At 41.7% G+C, this 18,339-nt stretch overlaps 1 protein-coding gene across 1 annotated transcript; it reads right to left on the bottom strand.

The window, feature by feature from the left end:
* Positions 1–17,151: 17,151 nt before the first annotated feature.
* On the bottom strand, positions 17,152–18,197 carry LOC136500030 (uncharacterized). Its single transcript, XM_066495472.1, has 2 exons — positions 17,760–18,197; positions 17,152–17,664 (listed from the first exon to the last, which is right to left on the bottom strand). The coding sequence occupies exons 1-2, from the start codon at positions 18,195–18,197 to the stop codon at positions 17,152–17,154; spliced, it is 951 nt and encodes a 316-aa protein (XP_066351569.1).
* Between the last annotated feature and the right edge of the window lie 142 nt (positions 18,198–18,339).

Genomic DNA, 18,339 nt, shown 5'->3' with positions numbered 1-18,339 from the left:
TGCTGTAGTAGGCAGAAAAACGGCTTCAACTGTAGTAAAAATGAATTATAAAACAAAGGAACGGAAAGAGATGCATATTTAAAGTTTTTTCTTACTTTGCTATAGTACTGTTACAGTGAAGAAGCCAGAGCCAAAAGATATCAAAGGTTGCATTTCAATATGTTTTGGTGTTATAGCTTAGGTAATTAAGATATCATGTAGAAACATATATAAAATCTGGTAGAACCCAATAAATATTTATGGTTCAGACTTCTTCAAGGATCGTTTGATAGGATTCTCCTATTTGTACTTATAAATTAGTTTTCGTTTGTTAGGACTCTCCTAATTTCGATCAAAAGATAAATAAGTTTGGACTCATAATTTATTACAAGGTTCATCACACATAAGTCACAGACAATTCTCGAACTCATTTTTTCTTTAATTAAAAAACTAAGTTGAAAAGTAAAGGCCATTCACGGGAGGCAAACAAGGACATCACCATAAATTTCAGCTTGTGACATGCTTGTATGAGTATTTTCTTTCACCGCTTTGTTAGAGTAGCTTATATGTCACCTCTAAACAAATACATTTTAGATTGAGATTATCAAAAAATCTTGTCATTCCTAGCTAGCCATATGGACTAATAAAAAGTTGCAGCCAAGGTTCCAAAGATCGCTGGGCGCCTAATTGTGATTAAACACGATTAATATTTATGTTTCGGTAATACAATAGCTATGTATGAGGAGGTGTAGCTGCACATGAAAAAACAAATGAGAAATAAGTAGTTATGTCTATACAGCCCACTCGGCCATTATCTTAGGAAAGCTCACTACCCCATCTAGTCCTATCGATCCCAGACACTACAGATAGTCATATACCACCGATTCCCACCCAGCTATCACCGTTTTCATGCAGCAGTGCAGCACCATCCGCTATCTACTCCATAGCACACCACCTCTGCTCCACTCCGCTTGCAGGACGAGCTCCCCCTTCGCGGTGCACGGCCTCCAATTCATTCGTGTGTATGACCGATTGAGTAGAGGGTGCAAAATTGAGCATGTGGTAAAGCGAAATCGGGCGACATAGACACCATGAGGCCCTAACTATGTCGCTTCTCTTGTTTTCTTCACCATCCATGGCCTAGGTGATGCTCGAGGGCTCTATTTTGTGCTTAAGCATGCCTAGGGGAGCCGTTAATGACATTTTTCTAACATTGGTTGCAGCACTAGTCAATAATAGTGAATTGTACATATTGCCTCCCTGCCTATGCCATCCATTGAATAAATTTTACACGGTTAAAGGAGGCACTACACGGAACACAACCTGTAAATTGCGCTATAGAAATCTAGTATGATATATTCAAGGAACAGGTGATGAACGGTTTGAAATTTACTACAGAAGCCACATGATTTATTGCCATTCCAATTACTTCTTTTTTTTAGAAGGGGTGAACCAAAATTTACCCAAAAGCAATAAAATTACAAAAGTTTAATGATCCATAGTGTGATACTCCATCGAGTTAACGACCTACCAGATTGAACTAAACACGCAGGATTTAGCCAACAGACAACCAAACACCACCGAAACCCAACAAAGACTACAAAAAGGACAGCACAAATGACCACCAAGTTTAACACTACTTGCTGTCAACACTGACAGAACCAGGGGGCCAGCAGGGGCCGTGCCCGCCCCCCTAAGCACAGTGATTTTAAAAATATTGTGCTTTTTGTTATGAGTACTAAATATACATGTAAAAATATTGAAAAGCTATTGAGACATATATTTGTTGTACATATTTATCATGTTTACGATGTGTCATCGTATTGTTCGGTCCCCCTTATTCAAAAGTTCTGATTCCGCCACTGGCTGTCAAGGCTAACTTTATTACAAGCCCAGATCGACTATTATAGCACACAGACTAGAACCAAACCACTCGCCTTTCAGACACCCTCACCGCAAGCTTCTTACTTAGATGATGGCGAATCTGTTGTTTCCATCTTCCTTCCAATCTTGCCGGTGGAAATGCAGGGCCACCGACTTCAGGACCTCTCCGTTGTGCTCCACCTTGGAAGAGATCACATACTTATAGGTCTTGCCCAACATGTTAACAAGGAGCAAATTAAACAAATTATCTTTATGGGGGGTTTTACTCTCTTTCCATCAAAACAGATCGAGTTCATTGTCTTCCATATGGCCCAACAAAATGCAGCCAAACCAACACTATACACATGTTTGCCATTTGGTAGGCACCACTTGATCCATTGCCAGAAATGTATGAAAGAAGCGGGTCTGGCAGCCACTCCAAAAGAGAAAGCAAGAGTGCTCCACACATATCTATACAATAGTATAATCTATACAATAGTATAATAATAATAGTATAATAAGCGTGCAATCCAAAAACTCCGTCTCCTCTCACAGAACACTGTTACCGGCACAGTCAACGCGCGATGTGTTTTCCCTGCTGAACAGTAACGGGGTTTTGTAAACACTAACCGGGTTTTGGAACAGTAACGGGTGCTATGAACAGTACTTACCCGTTAAGGAACAGTACCCCCTGTTTTTCCCTTTTTTTTTTTGGACGCAATACAAATATTTTTTCCCCACTATTACCCGCGCAAAGCACGGGGTTCCCTGCTAGTATTTACTTATTACAGGGCATTCTAATTATTTGTGTCAACTAATATTATTGACTAGGACGTGATATAAAGACTTTATTGTGAAGATACCATTTTCATTCACAAGACAAGTTATTTACTATTTAGGCCCCGTTTGGCACGGCTTTCACCGGCTCCGGCTTATCCGACAGCAACACTGTAGAATGAAGCCGGTTTTCTCTCTCTTCCTCTCCCCCTCTCACTCACACACGCACTGTTCATCAGAGCCGGAGAAGACGGTTTTCTGGCTTGCCCCCGCATGCTACAGTGTTGCTACAGTGCTGGTGTCAGATAAGCCGAAGCCGGTACAAGCTGTGCCAAACGGGGCCTTAGTCACTACCAACGTGTAAGGTTGCATTCACGATGCAAGCAGATTGTGTCGGTCCTGTGATTTATTTTCACCCAAAACTCTTATAAAATATATTTAGTGGGTTTGTCATATGGACATCGACATTGTAGCATGTTCCTTGTGAACAATGTTATACAGTTTAGGTATTATGAACATAGTAAAGTACCCTCTCCGTCTCAAATTATAAGTTATTTTAACCTTTTTAAGAGTCAAAGCATCTCAATAAATTTATATAATAAAATAATAATATTTATAATACCAAATAAGTTTTATTAGATTCTTCATCAATCGTATTTTCATAATATATATATATTTGACGTCATCGTCAGGAGGCCTAGAATGCTGGGTTAGCACGAAGATCGGGTACTCTGCATTTTCTACGGATCGGAATACATCTCGATTGTTTACCTAAGCTGTTGACTTCACAAATCAACTTCTTGTTTCGCTATTCACTTAGAATACTCTTTTTCCAAAACTTAATAAATTATTCAAAAAGATAGGGTGGCAGTGGAATTTAAAAGTAGCCAGGTGTCCTCTAGTACTATTTTTTTGATATTAGCCGAAGATGCACAGCGGTAGGACAATAAATAAAATATACTACAAGGATATATGGAAAAGTTGAGAGAGGAAAAAATAAAAACAGAAAAAACGACAGCGATGGGACTCTAACCGACAATCTCCCGCTACGGAGGCGAGCGCCTCATCCATTAGGCCACGCGGTCTTAGATGGTGTTCAGCGAGTAAAATAGTTTATTATATATAATTAAGCGCGTGTTTAGGTGGGTGAATTTGGGAATTTGGGCTACTGTAGCACTTTCATTTTTATTTGGTAATTAGTGTTTCAATCATGGACTAATTAGGCTCAAAACGTTCGTCTCGTAATTTCCAACCAAACTGTGCAATTAGTTTTTTTTTGTCTACATTTAATGCTCCATGCATGTATCGCAAGATTTGATGTGATGGGTACTGTAGCACTTTTTGGGAATTTGGAGTTGGAACTAAACACGCGCTAAATTGCTAATGTCTTTGGTTTGTTTATGAGATGAATTGATGATGGTCCTAAACCGACCGGAGCTCAGTTCTGGTAATGACCTTAATTATCCGTTCGGAAGGGCTAAGTACAGTTAAAGGCCCATACCAATAATTGGGCTCTCAAGGCTGTCAGGTAGTCCGCTGATCCACAATGAAGCCCGTTAGACAAAGGGGAGAAAACGTTAGCCCCACCCACACCAGGCCTTCACAGCACGGCCAGTTTGCGAGTACTCTCCCGGCTACTCTAAAATAGTTTCAGGTCTTGTTTCTTTAGAGAAATGGCTTCTTTGGTTAAGTTAAAACTCTTTTATAAATCGTTTGGCATAACGGCTTCTCTTGTATATTGTGAAGTGAATGGAAGTGTATAATTTTTTTTTTGAAGAAACAGGAGAGGTACTCCTAAAATAGTTTCAGGTCTTGTTTCTTTAGAGAAATAGCTTCTTTGGTTAAGTTAAAACTCTTTTAGAAATCATTCGGCATAACGGCTTCTGTATATTGTGAAGTGAATGGAGGTGTATAATTTTTTTTGAAGAAACAGGAGGGGTTAGGCACCCCTACTAGAAGGAAGTGTATAATTTTCTAGGATGTTCTGCTATTGTGTATCATATTTTCTGGCAAGTGTTAACAAAAAGTGTTATGGGAAAGGTTGAGCTTTATATCAGAGATGAGCAGGGTTATGACAGCAGCAACACAGGCAGGCCGCAACAGTAGCCTAAAAAGTTACTATTTCATGTAGGACTAGGGGAGCTACCACTTAAGCTAATATTTCTCCAACCCAGGCACGCTACTATCCTTCCCCTATGGTCCCACCACTATCTCTATTTTTCTATCTTTATTCTTGAAATCAGTTCTCATGTGTTTCTCTGAAAGGACTTTGATGTCGCCTAGAGGTGGTGAATAGGCCTGTTTAAAATAAACTCACAGCGAAAGTTAAATTCTAGTTGCGGCGCTGCTGCTCCCAAGGTGTAGCACTGCCCCACCGCGGCACTACCGCGCCTGCAGACAAGCTCGAACTACAATTTAAAAACTGCCCAAGGAAAAGTAGATCGAGCAAATTAGTGATGTTCTTGGGGTAGTGTAGAGCCTATTCCTCCACAAGTTGAGATGGGCGGTGATCTCACTATGGGATTGAGGTGGTTACAAACCTACCGGGGCTGCCACACAAGTTGGCAAGCTCCACGAGCGACGCTCTAGCAGGCTAGAAGCAAACTCTAAGAGTAGCAAACACAATCCACTGGCTTGAACGCTAACCAAGTGCTCTAGGAGTTGAAGAACAGTTGGGGCTGCTCTCTAATGCAGTTTGGAGGCTCAAACTCTCTTGGATTTGGAATGGAATCAAAGGGAGAAGTTTGAGGGGCTCCAATGGTGAGTAAGGGAGAGAGAGAGAGCTGCTCTGGTCGCACCTAGGAAGGGAATGGTCGAGCTAAAAAATAGGTGACCGTTGTGGGAGAGAGAGAAGAGAAGGTATAAATATCCTATACTCAAATTCAAAATATCAAAGAATTTAAACACCTTTGAGTTGGTCACCACATCCTTTTTATAATTGGGGGATCCACCATCGAATGTATTGTCCTCATTCCCATTATGGCGTAAGCATGTGACTTGAACTATTTCAATACATGTGAGTTCAATCCATGGCTTCAAGTCACTTTCAATAATGATTTGATCCTCAACACAATATGACTCCTCATATCTTGATTAGTTCATCGACTCAATGCAAGTACTCTCTTCTTCACCTTAGCCATGGTACCTCGGTTCTCAAGCCATCGCTTGCCCTTCACCTTCGCTTAGTCCCTCGAAGCCCTTTCCTTACTATCTTCACCTTATCAAGCCATACTCAAGTCACATCATATTAAGCATTCATTGAAAAACCATTTCTCCAATAGTATGATCCTTGCTTGAATATCTTCAAGATATGAATATTGAGATCAATCAAGCTTTAGTTTAATTCATATAAAGACATATATGAATCAACATCAATATGGTCAAGCCAATTCATGATTCCTTATATCCTCTTAATTTTGGCTTGACACTCCTAATACTCACTTCAATATCTATCTTCATACTTCTAGTTTGATCAAGTCAATGCAAAGTGATTTTTCAAATCTTTATCCACACAAGCACATAAATGTAGAGAACATCTCATATCCATTATACATTGTCTCCTTTGTCATTTCACTTTTGCTTAACATTTTCTCACTTATACACTCTTGATTCATTATTCAGTCATTGAACAAAGCTACTCCACTATCCAACTCTTCTTGTTCATGCAAAGCAAGCCATTATAGAGACTAATCCAAAATCATCAACTCATGTCTCATTTGCTATTTGCCAAATATGCTTGCTTTCACATGATGCTATGATATCCCACACATAAAAGCCATTTCATTGATTTCATTTGCATTGTTGTCTTTTGTTTGAACTAGATTGTTTCCACAATCTTTCAATACAACAATGTACAATTTGGCCTTCATTACAACACTATATGGCATATCATCAAGTTTGCCTTCTTGTTGAACCTATATACACTTTTCATTTCACAATCTACAAGTATATGCAATAAACTCAATTTTATGTTCAACACTTAGCAAACTTGTTAGACCTTTAATGGTGTTGTCATTCAATTTACCAAAATCCACTAAAGGGCTAGATGCACTTACAATCTCTCTCTTTTTGGTGATTGATAATAACACAATTAAAGCTTACAAGAGATTGATAAATAATAAGGTTTTGAATCCTATGATATAGTGAGCTCCCCCTAAATGTGTGCATTGAAAGGAATTCAATTTTTGGCCTCAAATGCCAAATGCACAAATTCAAGATAAAAGTGTGGGAACTCTCATATATCTTAGCATCCATGGGGTGCAAGGTGTCATCATGATAAACATGATGCTCATGGCAGTTTAGGCACTTAAGAAGTTTCTGAAGCTATCATGTGTGGCACTTCCGCGAGTGAGCGCGGCACTACCGCACGAGGTAGTTAGAGAAAATAAACAACACATTATTCAAAGCATGAACATCACACAATAGCATAGATGGTCCTTATCAAGAGCGTCATTTTAAACTATCCTTGCACACACAATACAATAAAAATTGAAAAATCTTATATGCCTCCCTTTTACCCCTTTAAATCCTCATATCAATCTCTTTCCCTTACACTCTCTCCCAATATTTCTTCCCCTTTGGCATTAATCTTCAAAAAGGATCTCTCCACCAAAAGGAGGAAATAATGGTAGACAAGTGAGGGCAAGAGGTAGGTAAAAGTTTAGCATATAGGATTTCTCTCCTGAGTTTTCTACCAAACAAAGTATGCAACATGTTAAGTCAAGATTCTTGAGAAGTCAGCATATTTGGCTTATACCTCACTTAGATGACATTTTTAACATGAGACTGACTCATGCCATCACCATAAGAGATATTAACCAAATATCTAAATAATTCTCCAATCGTCACCACAAGAACAAACTCATGGTGTGACTCAAAGTATTGCATACACATGCACACACTAGCAAGTAAGGGCCTAGATGCACAAAGGTAGTACAAGAGTTCATGGAGCGATATACCTTTGTTCTAAGCCTCATAATCTCCACCGTGATCATGATATTTTGGATTTAGTGCTTTGATGGGCTTGGCATAATGCAAAAAGATTTTATTTGTGCCCATCTCTTTTAATCATGACCTTCATGAAGATTTCACAAACTTGTGCTTGATCTCGTTTGAAAGTCCATTGCTAGCTCTTCTTGTCATTTTGAGATACCAACTGAAGACATATTTCTTGATATACCAAATTAAAAGATTATCCACTAATACCAATTGAAATATGATCTTCATAGTTTTGACACCACTTGAAGGAGAGTCTTCGCAAGTTGATGCCAATTGGAATGGACTCTTGTATCTCATAATGTCACCTAGGAAATGCTCATAAAGACAAGAGATAGCATTAAATTGTACAAGTTAGAGTTTCACAACTAGTCGTCATTTTGGATGTGGAAGGCATGAAGATCACTAATTGCAAAACCTCATAACATAGACTAAATTCCCCCTTTTTGATAGTGCATACATATAGATGTGGAAGGCAAGAACATATGCACTTTTGGTCAATTAAGTCCAAACAAGGGAATTTAAGCTATATTATGGAGAGTAGCTACACAAGAGATAAAATTGCAATCCAAATGAATATGAGAGATAACTTTACCAATTTGGATTAAGTCAATGTAGCATACCCATGAGAAACTCATTCTCACCAAGAGACTACATAAATTCACTAGAAGAAAAGATTAGTCTCAAAAGACATAAGACATAGAACGAGCCCCCTTTAATGTTGCATCAAGTACTCGAATTACTTTGTGAAGTGCACTTGAATCGGTTTAAGAGTCAAGAGGAGTTCATCCTATATCTTGGTCAAGGCATGATAAATTTGCAACAATTAAAATTTTGCTAAGGAAACATACCACTACCAAGGTAGATAGATCACCATATTGATATGACCATCATAAGTGAGACTTGATGATTTGGATAGCCATAGTTCTTCACTTGATGACTCATGGTGAATTAGAGCTCTTATGATCATCCAAGATCCATATTTGGTTCCTAGTTCTTTCTTTACCTAAAGCAACTCACATAGAGAGCAAAGGTAAAATTCATGAATTTTGCAAATAGTGAACTAGGAGTTACCACTCTTTGTTGATAAGATCCTAGGTAATCAATGGGATGGATCATGTGCATATGATGAGCTCTAGAGAGAAGAAATAGCAATGAAAGCGCACTCTTCAATTCTTTTCTCCAACTCATTCAAATCTAATTCCACTAAAGGATTGGGGCATTCGATAATAAACTGGGAGCACTTGGTTTATAAAGATCAAGACCTCCTAGAATAACCTTTGGAGCACCCAAGGATTCCACTGGAACCATCCATCCTCTTTTGATGTTCTTCTTTTTCCAATGTGTGTGAGACTACTCAATATTAACTTTGAAAGAAACCATTAGCCCCACAAGATATAGGCTTAACTCTCCCTTAATTTGTGCATATAAGAGTACACAAAGTACACTCATGCACATCAATAATTATGAGGTCAAGGGAGAAGTTTACACTATATTCCAACTAATCTTAAACTCCTTCAAGCTGCATGCAATCCAATTAGTTTCAGCTAGTTTCAGTTGCTTCCAATTGATTTCAAAGAGTTCCAACTGATTGTAGTCCATTGCTACTACTTGTAACTGTAGAAGTCAACTAGTTTCATCTAGTTTCAATTGATTTCAGCTGTTGTTTCTGAAAGCCTGTAACTGATTTCTTCTAGTTCCAATCGGTTGCAATTACTTGCTGCTTCTTGTATTTTGATTGCAACTCTTTGGACCCTTGTGTGAGTCTTTCTCTTTCATTGCATCTCCTTTAGACCAAATTGATGTTTATCATTTTTACTGATTCTTCATGACCAATCTTGAGAGCCACCTTAATCTTGTTGTTTTGATGCAATCCAATTTCATACAGTGAGTTTTCAGATTCTGTCTCTCTTGGAGAAAAAAATTCATATCTCTCGAATCACTAGTTCAATATGCATGAAATTTGGTAGAGATGTGCCCCATGAATCCTATAACTGCTGTAAAAATTTTAGCTCATTTGGACTCTATTTGGTCAGTCAAATCAAATTTTTACCAAAACTGCTAAGGTCTGAAACTGCAGTGTTGAAGCTGACAGAATTCAACTCAAAACTGACTTTCTTCTAAACCAATCTTCATGCTGTGGGGGAGAGAGAAGAGAAGGTATAAATATCCTATACTCAAATTTAAAATATCAAAGAATTTAAACACCTTTGAGTTGGTCACCACATCCTTTTTATAATTGGGGGCTCCACCATCGAATGCATTGTCCTCATTCCCATTATGCCGTAACCATGTGACTTGAACCATTTCAATACATGTGAGTTCAATCCATGGCTTCAAGTCACTTCCAATAATGATTTGATCATCAACATAATATGACTCCTCATAACTTGATTAGTTCCTCGACTCAATGCAAGTACTCTCTTCTTCACCTTAGCCATGGTACCTCGGTTCTCAAGCCATCGCTTGCCCTTCACCTTCGCTTAGTCTCTCGAAGCCCTTTCCTTGCTATCTTCACCTTATCAAGCCATACTCAAGTCACATCATATTAAGCATTCATTGAAAAACCATTTCTTCAATAGTATGATCCTTGCTTGAATATCTTCTAGATATGAATGTTGAGATCAATCAAGCTTTACTTTGATTCACATAAAGATATATATGAATCAACATCAATATGGTCAAGCCAATTCATGATTCCTTATATCCTCTTAATTTTGGCTTGACACTCCTAATACTCACTTCAATATCTATCTTCATACTTCTAGCTTGATCAAGTCAATGCAAAGTGATTTTTCAAATCTTTATCCATACAAGCACATAAATGTAGAGAACATCTTATATCCATTATACATTGTCTCCTTTGTCATTTCACTTTTGCTTAACATTTTCTCACTTATACACTCTTGATTCATTATTCAGTCATTGAACAAAGCTACTCCACTATCCAACTCTTCTTGTTCATGCAAAGCAAGCCATTATAGAGACCAATGCAAAATCATCAACTCATGTCTCATTTGCCATTTGCCAAATATGCTTCCTTTCACATGATGCTATGAAATCCCACAACATAAAAGCCATTTTGTTGATTCCATTTGTATTGTTGTCTTTTGCTTGAACTAGATTGTTTCCACAATCTTTGAATACAACAATATATAGTTTGACCTTCATTACAACACTATGTGGCATATCATCAAGTTTGCCTTCTTGTTGAACCTATATACACTTCTCATTCCCCAATCTATAAGTGTATGCAATAAACTCAATTTGTTGTTCAACACTTAGCAAACTTGTTAGATCTTTAATGGTGTTGTCATTCAATTTACCAAAACTCACTAAAGGGCTAGATGCACTTACATTCTCTCTCTGTAGTGGTCCTAGCAACTAGACTGCCTCATCGCCACAATGCCACTCCCATTCGCTGCTTTGCCTTTTGTGTTAGATGAGGCTATAGGCTCTTTTGTAGGAGCCTCTTAGGGCGCCTTTGGCGTAGCTCCCGTGGCTCTAGCTCTACATACGCTCGCACTGTGTAGTCCTGTACTTTGTTGTGCGCTGCGTGAAATAGGCTTCGGCTCCGCTGCCACCAGAGAGAAGCCCAAGGAGCTGGGTTTTCGGTGCTCTAGCTGACTCCGTCATAGTGCACCTACAGCAAAGGAGCCAGAGCCACCGGGAGCTGCTCCAAATGTGCCCTTAGACTATGTGAGGCTTTAGTTTGATGTGACATAGAGCTCTAGTGTGGACGTGGATGCTGGAGCAGCATGATAGACTAGAGCGTTTGGGAGGCCATTAGGGCATGTTTGTTTGCCTGTATCAAATGGACTACCATGACCTGGGGATGCAACCTAAGGTGTTTGATTGCCTAGATAGGGTTGGGAGCCAGCCTCACACGCTACGTAAAGCAGCCCTAGGCCTAGCTCTGGGGGAACGAAACTCCCGAGCTCGACCCGAGCGGGCGCGATGGAGCCAGAGGCGAGAGATTCCGTCACCTCCTCCCATGGTCATCTTCTCCAAGCCACCGCCACTCTACCTACAGGTCATGGGCGTGGGTGCCACCGCCACTAGTGAGCAAGCTATGGGCCACGCTGCCCTACAGGCCACGAGCGCAGTTGCCGCTATCGCGCAGGCCATCGCGGCTAGCAAGCCACGGGCGGGAACCATGGGCGGGCACGTGGTGTTCTACTTCCTAGATCCACCTCTACGAGCTCACCGCCACCGTGGGGCTCGCGCACCGGCGGCCGTCGCCAAGTCATTCTCCATCATCAACGTGGCCGGCACGAAGCTGCTCGAGCTGTCGTGGGACTTCTCCGACCTCCAGCTTTAACTCCGATATCTCCAAAGAGCTCGAGCGGCTCGCTGCTTCTGCGAGGGCGACGTGCGCTAGCCGTGCTGTGCGGGAGTTAGCGGACATGGAGTGCGCCTACGGCATGTCCCTGCCCAAGCTCCTCGCCGTGCTTGAAGAAGAAGAGGCACGCGGCAGCAGCAGGGAGCGAGGAAGAGGTGGTTGAGATGTTCACACCAGCAAGGTGCTCGGTGAAATGGCAATGAGGTGAGGGAGCTGAGTCTTGATATACGATAACCATACACATTGAGCCAGGCAAACAAACACTATCTCGGCCTCAGCCAGCCTCTATCGCGTCTAGGTAAACAAACAACACCAATTGCACCACTTAGGGCTGCCTTCACGTGACTAGGCTAGGCTAGGATGGACGAGCCACCCTAGTCCCGGAAACAAACACTCCCTTATAGCCTCGAAGCTATTTTGTTCACTGGTGTTTGATGCGGCTCCTCGCATGATGGAGTAGAGCCCAGCCAAAAGGGCTCTTGATTGGAATCCTGGTTCATACTCATGTCATCATGTGTCCCGTCTCAGCTAGAGCGGCAGAGACTTATGGTGCAGTACTGTGACGTCCAGTGGCAGAACTAGGGGACCAGCAGGGGCCGCGACCCCCCTGAGCAGCCAACAGGTGAGCAGTAGTCTACAGGCGAGAGCAGGCGAGCAGAAGGCCTGTAGGCGCAAGGGCAGCCGAGCAGAGGTAGTCTGCGGCTAGGGTTGGACAAAATACTCGTGGCTCGCCAACTCGCTCGACTCGGCTCGTTTTAACTTTTTTCACGAGTTAAGCTGGAAGTCTAGCTCGCTATTTTAACGAGCCAGCTCGAGCCAGCTCGAGCCAACTCGCGAGCAGTTCACGAGCCGAGGCCTATCAGCCCACGACCATGAATCTAGAAGATGATGATGCTGACCTAGAAGTGTACACCTATTCTATTGGTATGTAATCCTTATTTTCAGCTGTTTCATATGAATTTTAATTTTATAATTATTGTGGTACTTAAATGTTGATTTTATGTATTGTTTTTCGAAGAGAAGACGATGATGCTGACATTGAATCTGTGGACTTTCCTAAGTTTGTGGTGGCAAGCAACTAGTTAGTATGCTGGAACTACATGACCATGGATGGACCAGTATGTTGCATGGTTGATACTTTTGCATAAATATTATAAATATATGTGTTCTATTTTTTTAGTAGCTCGTGAGCTAAATAAACCAGCTCGAGCTCGATAACAAGCTAAACAAAACTATCCCTTTTACTCGTAATATTAATGAGCCAAACTAAACTGTCTCATTAACTCAACGAGTCAGCTCGAGCTAACAGAGCTGAGCCGAGCAGACTTAGACTTGGTATCCAGCCCTATCTGCGGCTCAGGAGCAGCCACATGCGGTGCGGCGAGCTAGACGCACAAGCAAATCAAAGTAGTACTATATGCTAATTTAATATTCCTTATATTTTCTAGGTTAATTAACTTGTCTCGGCACGTTCTATGGCCGCAAGCTCCTGAACGCTCTCCTACCGATTGCGTTTCAAAAAAAAAAGTTAATTAACTTGTCCTTACTCTTCGCCTTTCACTTTTGTGTGTTGGCATAGAAAAAAATGATTATATGAATATCATTATTATTATATATATATGTGTGTATGTATGTACTATGTATGTATACACACGCTATTTTATATCCTAGGTGTAGAATACTATTCTACACCAAACTTTATACTGAACAGAATTAAGTATCGTTCAGTACTCACGTTTTAGTATTATTCAGTATTTTGCGATCCTGTGTGTAGTACCGAGTGATACCGAACACGGTTCAGTAGTACTCAGTATTTTTTTCTGGTCACACACACCAAAATGACAAAATGTGGTCATGTTCAGCCTGTTCGCTTATGCTGAAATTTGGTATATGCTGATGCTTATGCTAAAATATTATGAGAGAAAAATATTGTTTCATGGCTGAAAGTAGCCCAAGCGAAAAGGATAGATATCCATATTTGTTGGCTTGGCTGGCCCCTGTATCATTTTGCTGGTTTCGCCATTGGTAGTGTTTGCTATCTTCCCAAAAGGTGCATAGGCTGTATGTGCTGCATAGGCTGTAATTGCCTTGTGTTGTGTGCCTTGTTGCATGCCAACGACGATCGGTCGGCCCCATTTGTTTAGTTGGGTTGTGGTTGTGGATCGCTTAACGTGATCAAACACTAGCTATCAACATAACGCAACAAGGCCACGAAATATCAGATATCCTGTAGACCTGTACTGAACGACAGGCATAGGCAGGCAGCAATGACCAATGAGCAACACCAACACATGCATATATCTTAGCTGCAGAGAACAGAGATACTTATTTTTAACTTTGACTATTCGTCTTATTCAAAAAAAATTTGTGTAATTATAAAATAAATAAATTATTATTAAAATATTCCTAATGATAAAATAAGTCATAACAAAATAGATAATGTTTATTTTTAAATAAGACGAACGGCCAAATAAAATGTTTGAAAGTTAAAAACGTCATTTATTTTTGGGACGGAGAGAGTACGTGTGGCTGTGTGATCCTGCTTTCACGGTTCAGCGTGCAGGACTGCGTCGAGCGGATCACCGGTCGCGTCACGGGACAGGAAGCAACAGTGTGTGGCTCCTCCAATCCTCCTTCTTGGGCCTTGGCTATGGCCAAGTATCTCGACAGAAAGCTACGGTTTGCAGAAGTCTCTCGTCCTCTCGTCCCCCTTGCTACAGTTCCTGAGCGAAAAAGAGGCGATCTTCCTCCTGGCGCCAATTTCGCCAGATTCCTTGCCTCCGGCGGCCTTTCCGGCGCTGGAGGGCGAGGGATTTGGTGATTTCGGTGCTGGTGTTTATACTACTTACTAGTATAGCTTGCAGTTGGGTAGGTTTAGATTTCCCGGTGGTTAGGTTAGTATGACAACCACCAGTTCTATCTCCCTCTATGGCGCATCCACCATCGGCGGCGACTTTGGCGGGGCTGAAGGTTTCAACGGTGATGCGTTATGGAGGTTTATTATCTTCTTGCTCATGTGTGTGGGTTGGAATCTTCAATACCACAACCTTCAGTTGGGTTGCTGGTTTTCTTTTCCCCTTTTGGGTTCTTCTTCGCTTTTTGGATGGAGTTGGCCATCGAAGCTGCTGGCGTCGGGTCTTCTGTTCAAAGTCGAAGCTATGGCCATTGACCGCGATGCGGTGCTGGGGCGTTCAATGGGTCAATGGTGCATCACTTGTGTCGATGTGCTACTGATTAAGGAGCTTCAAAAATTTGTCGCTGCTTCGTCCGAGGGACCGGCTTCCAGCTTCATGCGGCGGGTTCCACCGGAGACAAGGAAGAAGGCATGGAGGACCTCAGGGGAGCTCAAATGTAATTTTGGTTTCTTTCAGGGGTTCTTTTGTAAGGGGAAGGATGTAATCGTTATGCTTATATAAAAAAATCCAACCCTTTTTGTCAAAAAAAAAAGCTACGGTTTGCTGGCGTTACAGCCCGCAGAATCTAAAGCCGCTGGCGTTTTTCCTTTTTGCTGCTACCACTGTCTACTGTTGTCTGTTGACGAAGCTGTTTTATTCACTAGTGTTTTTTTTGGCGAAATATTCACTAGTGTTTGGTGCGGCTCCTGGCATAGCCGGAGCAGAGCCCAGCCAAAAGGGCTCTTGATTGGAATCCTGGTTCATGCTCATGCCATCATGGATCCTGTCTAAGCCAGAGCGCCAGAGATTTGTGGTGCCGTACTGTGGTGCTCGCTAGCTTCCCAAAAGATGCATAGGCTGTATGTGCTGCATTGCTTATTTGCATGCATCATTCATCCGGCTCGATGGTGTCGAAATTTGGTTTATGCTGAAATATTATGAGAGAAAAATACCATTTTATAGTTGAAAAGCAGTTCTGAATAAGCTCGGTCGAACATGACGATTAAGTTGTGTGGCTTGCTGCTGAATGGCGATGCCGATCACCCCCCATGTGTTTAGTTAGGTCGTGGATCGCTTAACATGATGAAACACTAGCTATATCAACATAACGCAAGGCCACGACCCACGAGATATCAGGTATCCTGTAGACCTGTAGGGCGTGTTTGGTTCACTTCCCAGCCCAGCCTAGCTCGCATCAGCTAGCCAGGCCCCCTTTGGCTAGGCTGAGTGCATGCAAGGGGTGGTTGTTTGGTTGGCTGGCTCCCAGCAGCCTGGTCACATGCAGCCGGTGTTTGGTTCTCTGAACCTGCATCGGATTCAAATTAAGAGGATGCAGGAACCATGTTTGGTTGCCTGCATAGAAGCTGGTGGAGTTACCACTTTGTTTTAGTGGTAAGGTTACCACCAGCAAGTCCAAAGTTTGCTACAACACTTTGTTTGCAATGAATATTACATCATTTTGGAAAGCTAAATTAAAATTACTACAGCCCGGACTAATATTATTACACCCTCCACTAAAATTATAATATCCTCTCAGTTGTGACCTTCCTTCTTTGCAATGCATACCACATGCTCCACTACGAACATGCCATCGGCTTCATTTTTTCTTCAGCTTTTAGACCATGGAATGACAAACAAAAAAATAAAGTTCATCAATGACATAAGGCATGTGCTTAGTATAATAAACCAAAACATCATTGGCATAAGGCATGTGCTCAGTATATATAAAAAAACCTCATCATTGGCACAAGGCATGTGCTTAGTTTTAAAAAACGTCATCATTGGCATTAGACAAAAGCTCATATTGAAATGGTCACATCATTGGCAAACAAGATCAGATTAGTTCTCAGATCATCAAGTTCACATCAATGTCAACACAGGCAAAAAGAGATGCACCAGCTAGGTAAAGAATGCAGGCTCAGGTATAAGAAAACAAACATCACAGGCAATGGACATGTGCTCAGATATAAGAAAACAAACATCACAGGCAATAAGGCAAGTGCTCAGAATGAAATTGTACAAATCACAGGCACAGGTTGGTGCCCATATCAAGTTCAGAACCACAAGGTTCACATCATTGGCAATGGACTCATGGTCAGATTGCCACCACTAGGTTGATCTAGGTTGTAGGTGCAGGGTTATCTAAGACACTAACTATATGTTAGTGTTAGTAAGTAAGCTATGCAGGATCAGATCAACTGCACAAAAGAGAAGGTCAACCCACTACACATCCACCAGCTGTAGTTAGGTATGCACAAAAGAGGCACTGCACAAAAGGATCAACCCCAAGCTGTGAAGCCTTCACATGTAGTAGTGCTTGGCCAAGTAGGTCCTTAGCCACATCTCACGGTGGGAGTCAGACATCTTGACAAAAGCTGAACCCAAGGCCTTGTTGTCCAGCAGATGGCCATAAGCAGACATCAGTGCTTCTTCAGTGAAGCCTGGCACAAACATAACAGCACCATACAGCTCAGGGTGGGAATCCTCAACCTTGGTCGACCTAATAGCATCAGCAACATCCTTCACTGCCTCTGCCATGCCAGTGAACAGAACAACATCCTCTTCTATCAGCATGGATCTCTTCCTCTTGTTACCAACTCCTCCCTCACTCTTGGTATCCTCAGGAGTCACAGTCTTGCCACTATTCAAGATCTCAATCTTCAGTGAGCTCTCAGCACAGTCAGATGGTGTGCCAAGTGGCTCATTGGAGCCCATAGCCCACTTGCCTGTTGCCTGACCATTGGCAAAGATGACCATCATCTGCTTGTAGTGTTGTATGGGCTTGTTGAGCAGTGGAGCATCATTGGGGTGGTCCTGCATAATGAACTGTCCCTTGTTAGCCATAATGACAAAATGTTTCAAAGAGTCATCTAACAAATCAAGTTGTAGTATCATAGGTTCTTGCTCGCCTTGGTATGACCATTGTAGTGTTCCTCCTCAAGAACAATCATGCAGTTGTCCTCATCCCACTGAGCTCCACTAAGGTCCCTCAGCTTGGACAGTTTCACCCACCTCTGCCTCCACTTCCTCAGGTGGTTGTACACCTGGGTACCACTAACTTCATGACCATAGAACTCTTGCAGGACCTTTGCCACCTTGTTCAGGTGCACTTCTTTGAAGCCCTTATCAGTCCTCACTCCAGTGGTAATGAGCTGGCACATCTGCTTCAGCACAAAGGTAGACATGGGCTCAGTCCACCTCAGAGAGGTCCTCTGCTGAGCAGGTTCCTGTAATGCTGGTATGAAACCAGTCACATTAGCCCCAGCAACCACATTGTCACCAGCCAAAAGACCACCATCCAGTTCAGGGAACACAAGCTCATCAACAGGCATCATCTCCTCAGCCATAGCCTAATTCATCATTGCACATGCCCAGAGCCTCAGCACAGGTGTTTTGTATCACAGAAAAAAACATCATTGCACATGCCCAAAGCCTCAGATCAAGTGTAGTATCACAGAAAAAAAACGTCATTGCACATGCCCAAAGCCT

The sequence above is a fragment of the Miscanthus floridulus genome, chromosome 13 (assembly GCF_019320115.1).
Source record: "Miscanthus floridulus cultivar M001 chromosome 13, ASM1932011v1, whole genome shotgun sequence".
NCBI classification, from domain to species: domain Eukaryota; kingdom Viridiplantae; phylum Streptophyta; class Magnoliopsida; order Poales; family Poaceae; genus Miscanthus; species Miscanthus floridulus.
The sequence above is the reverse complement of the archived record's forward strand: the minus strand, read 5'-3'. Positions and strand labels throughout refer to the sequence as shown.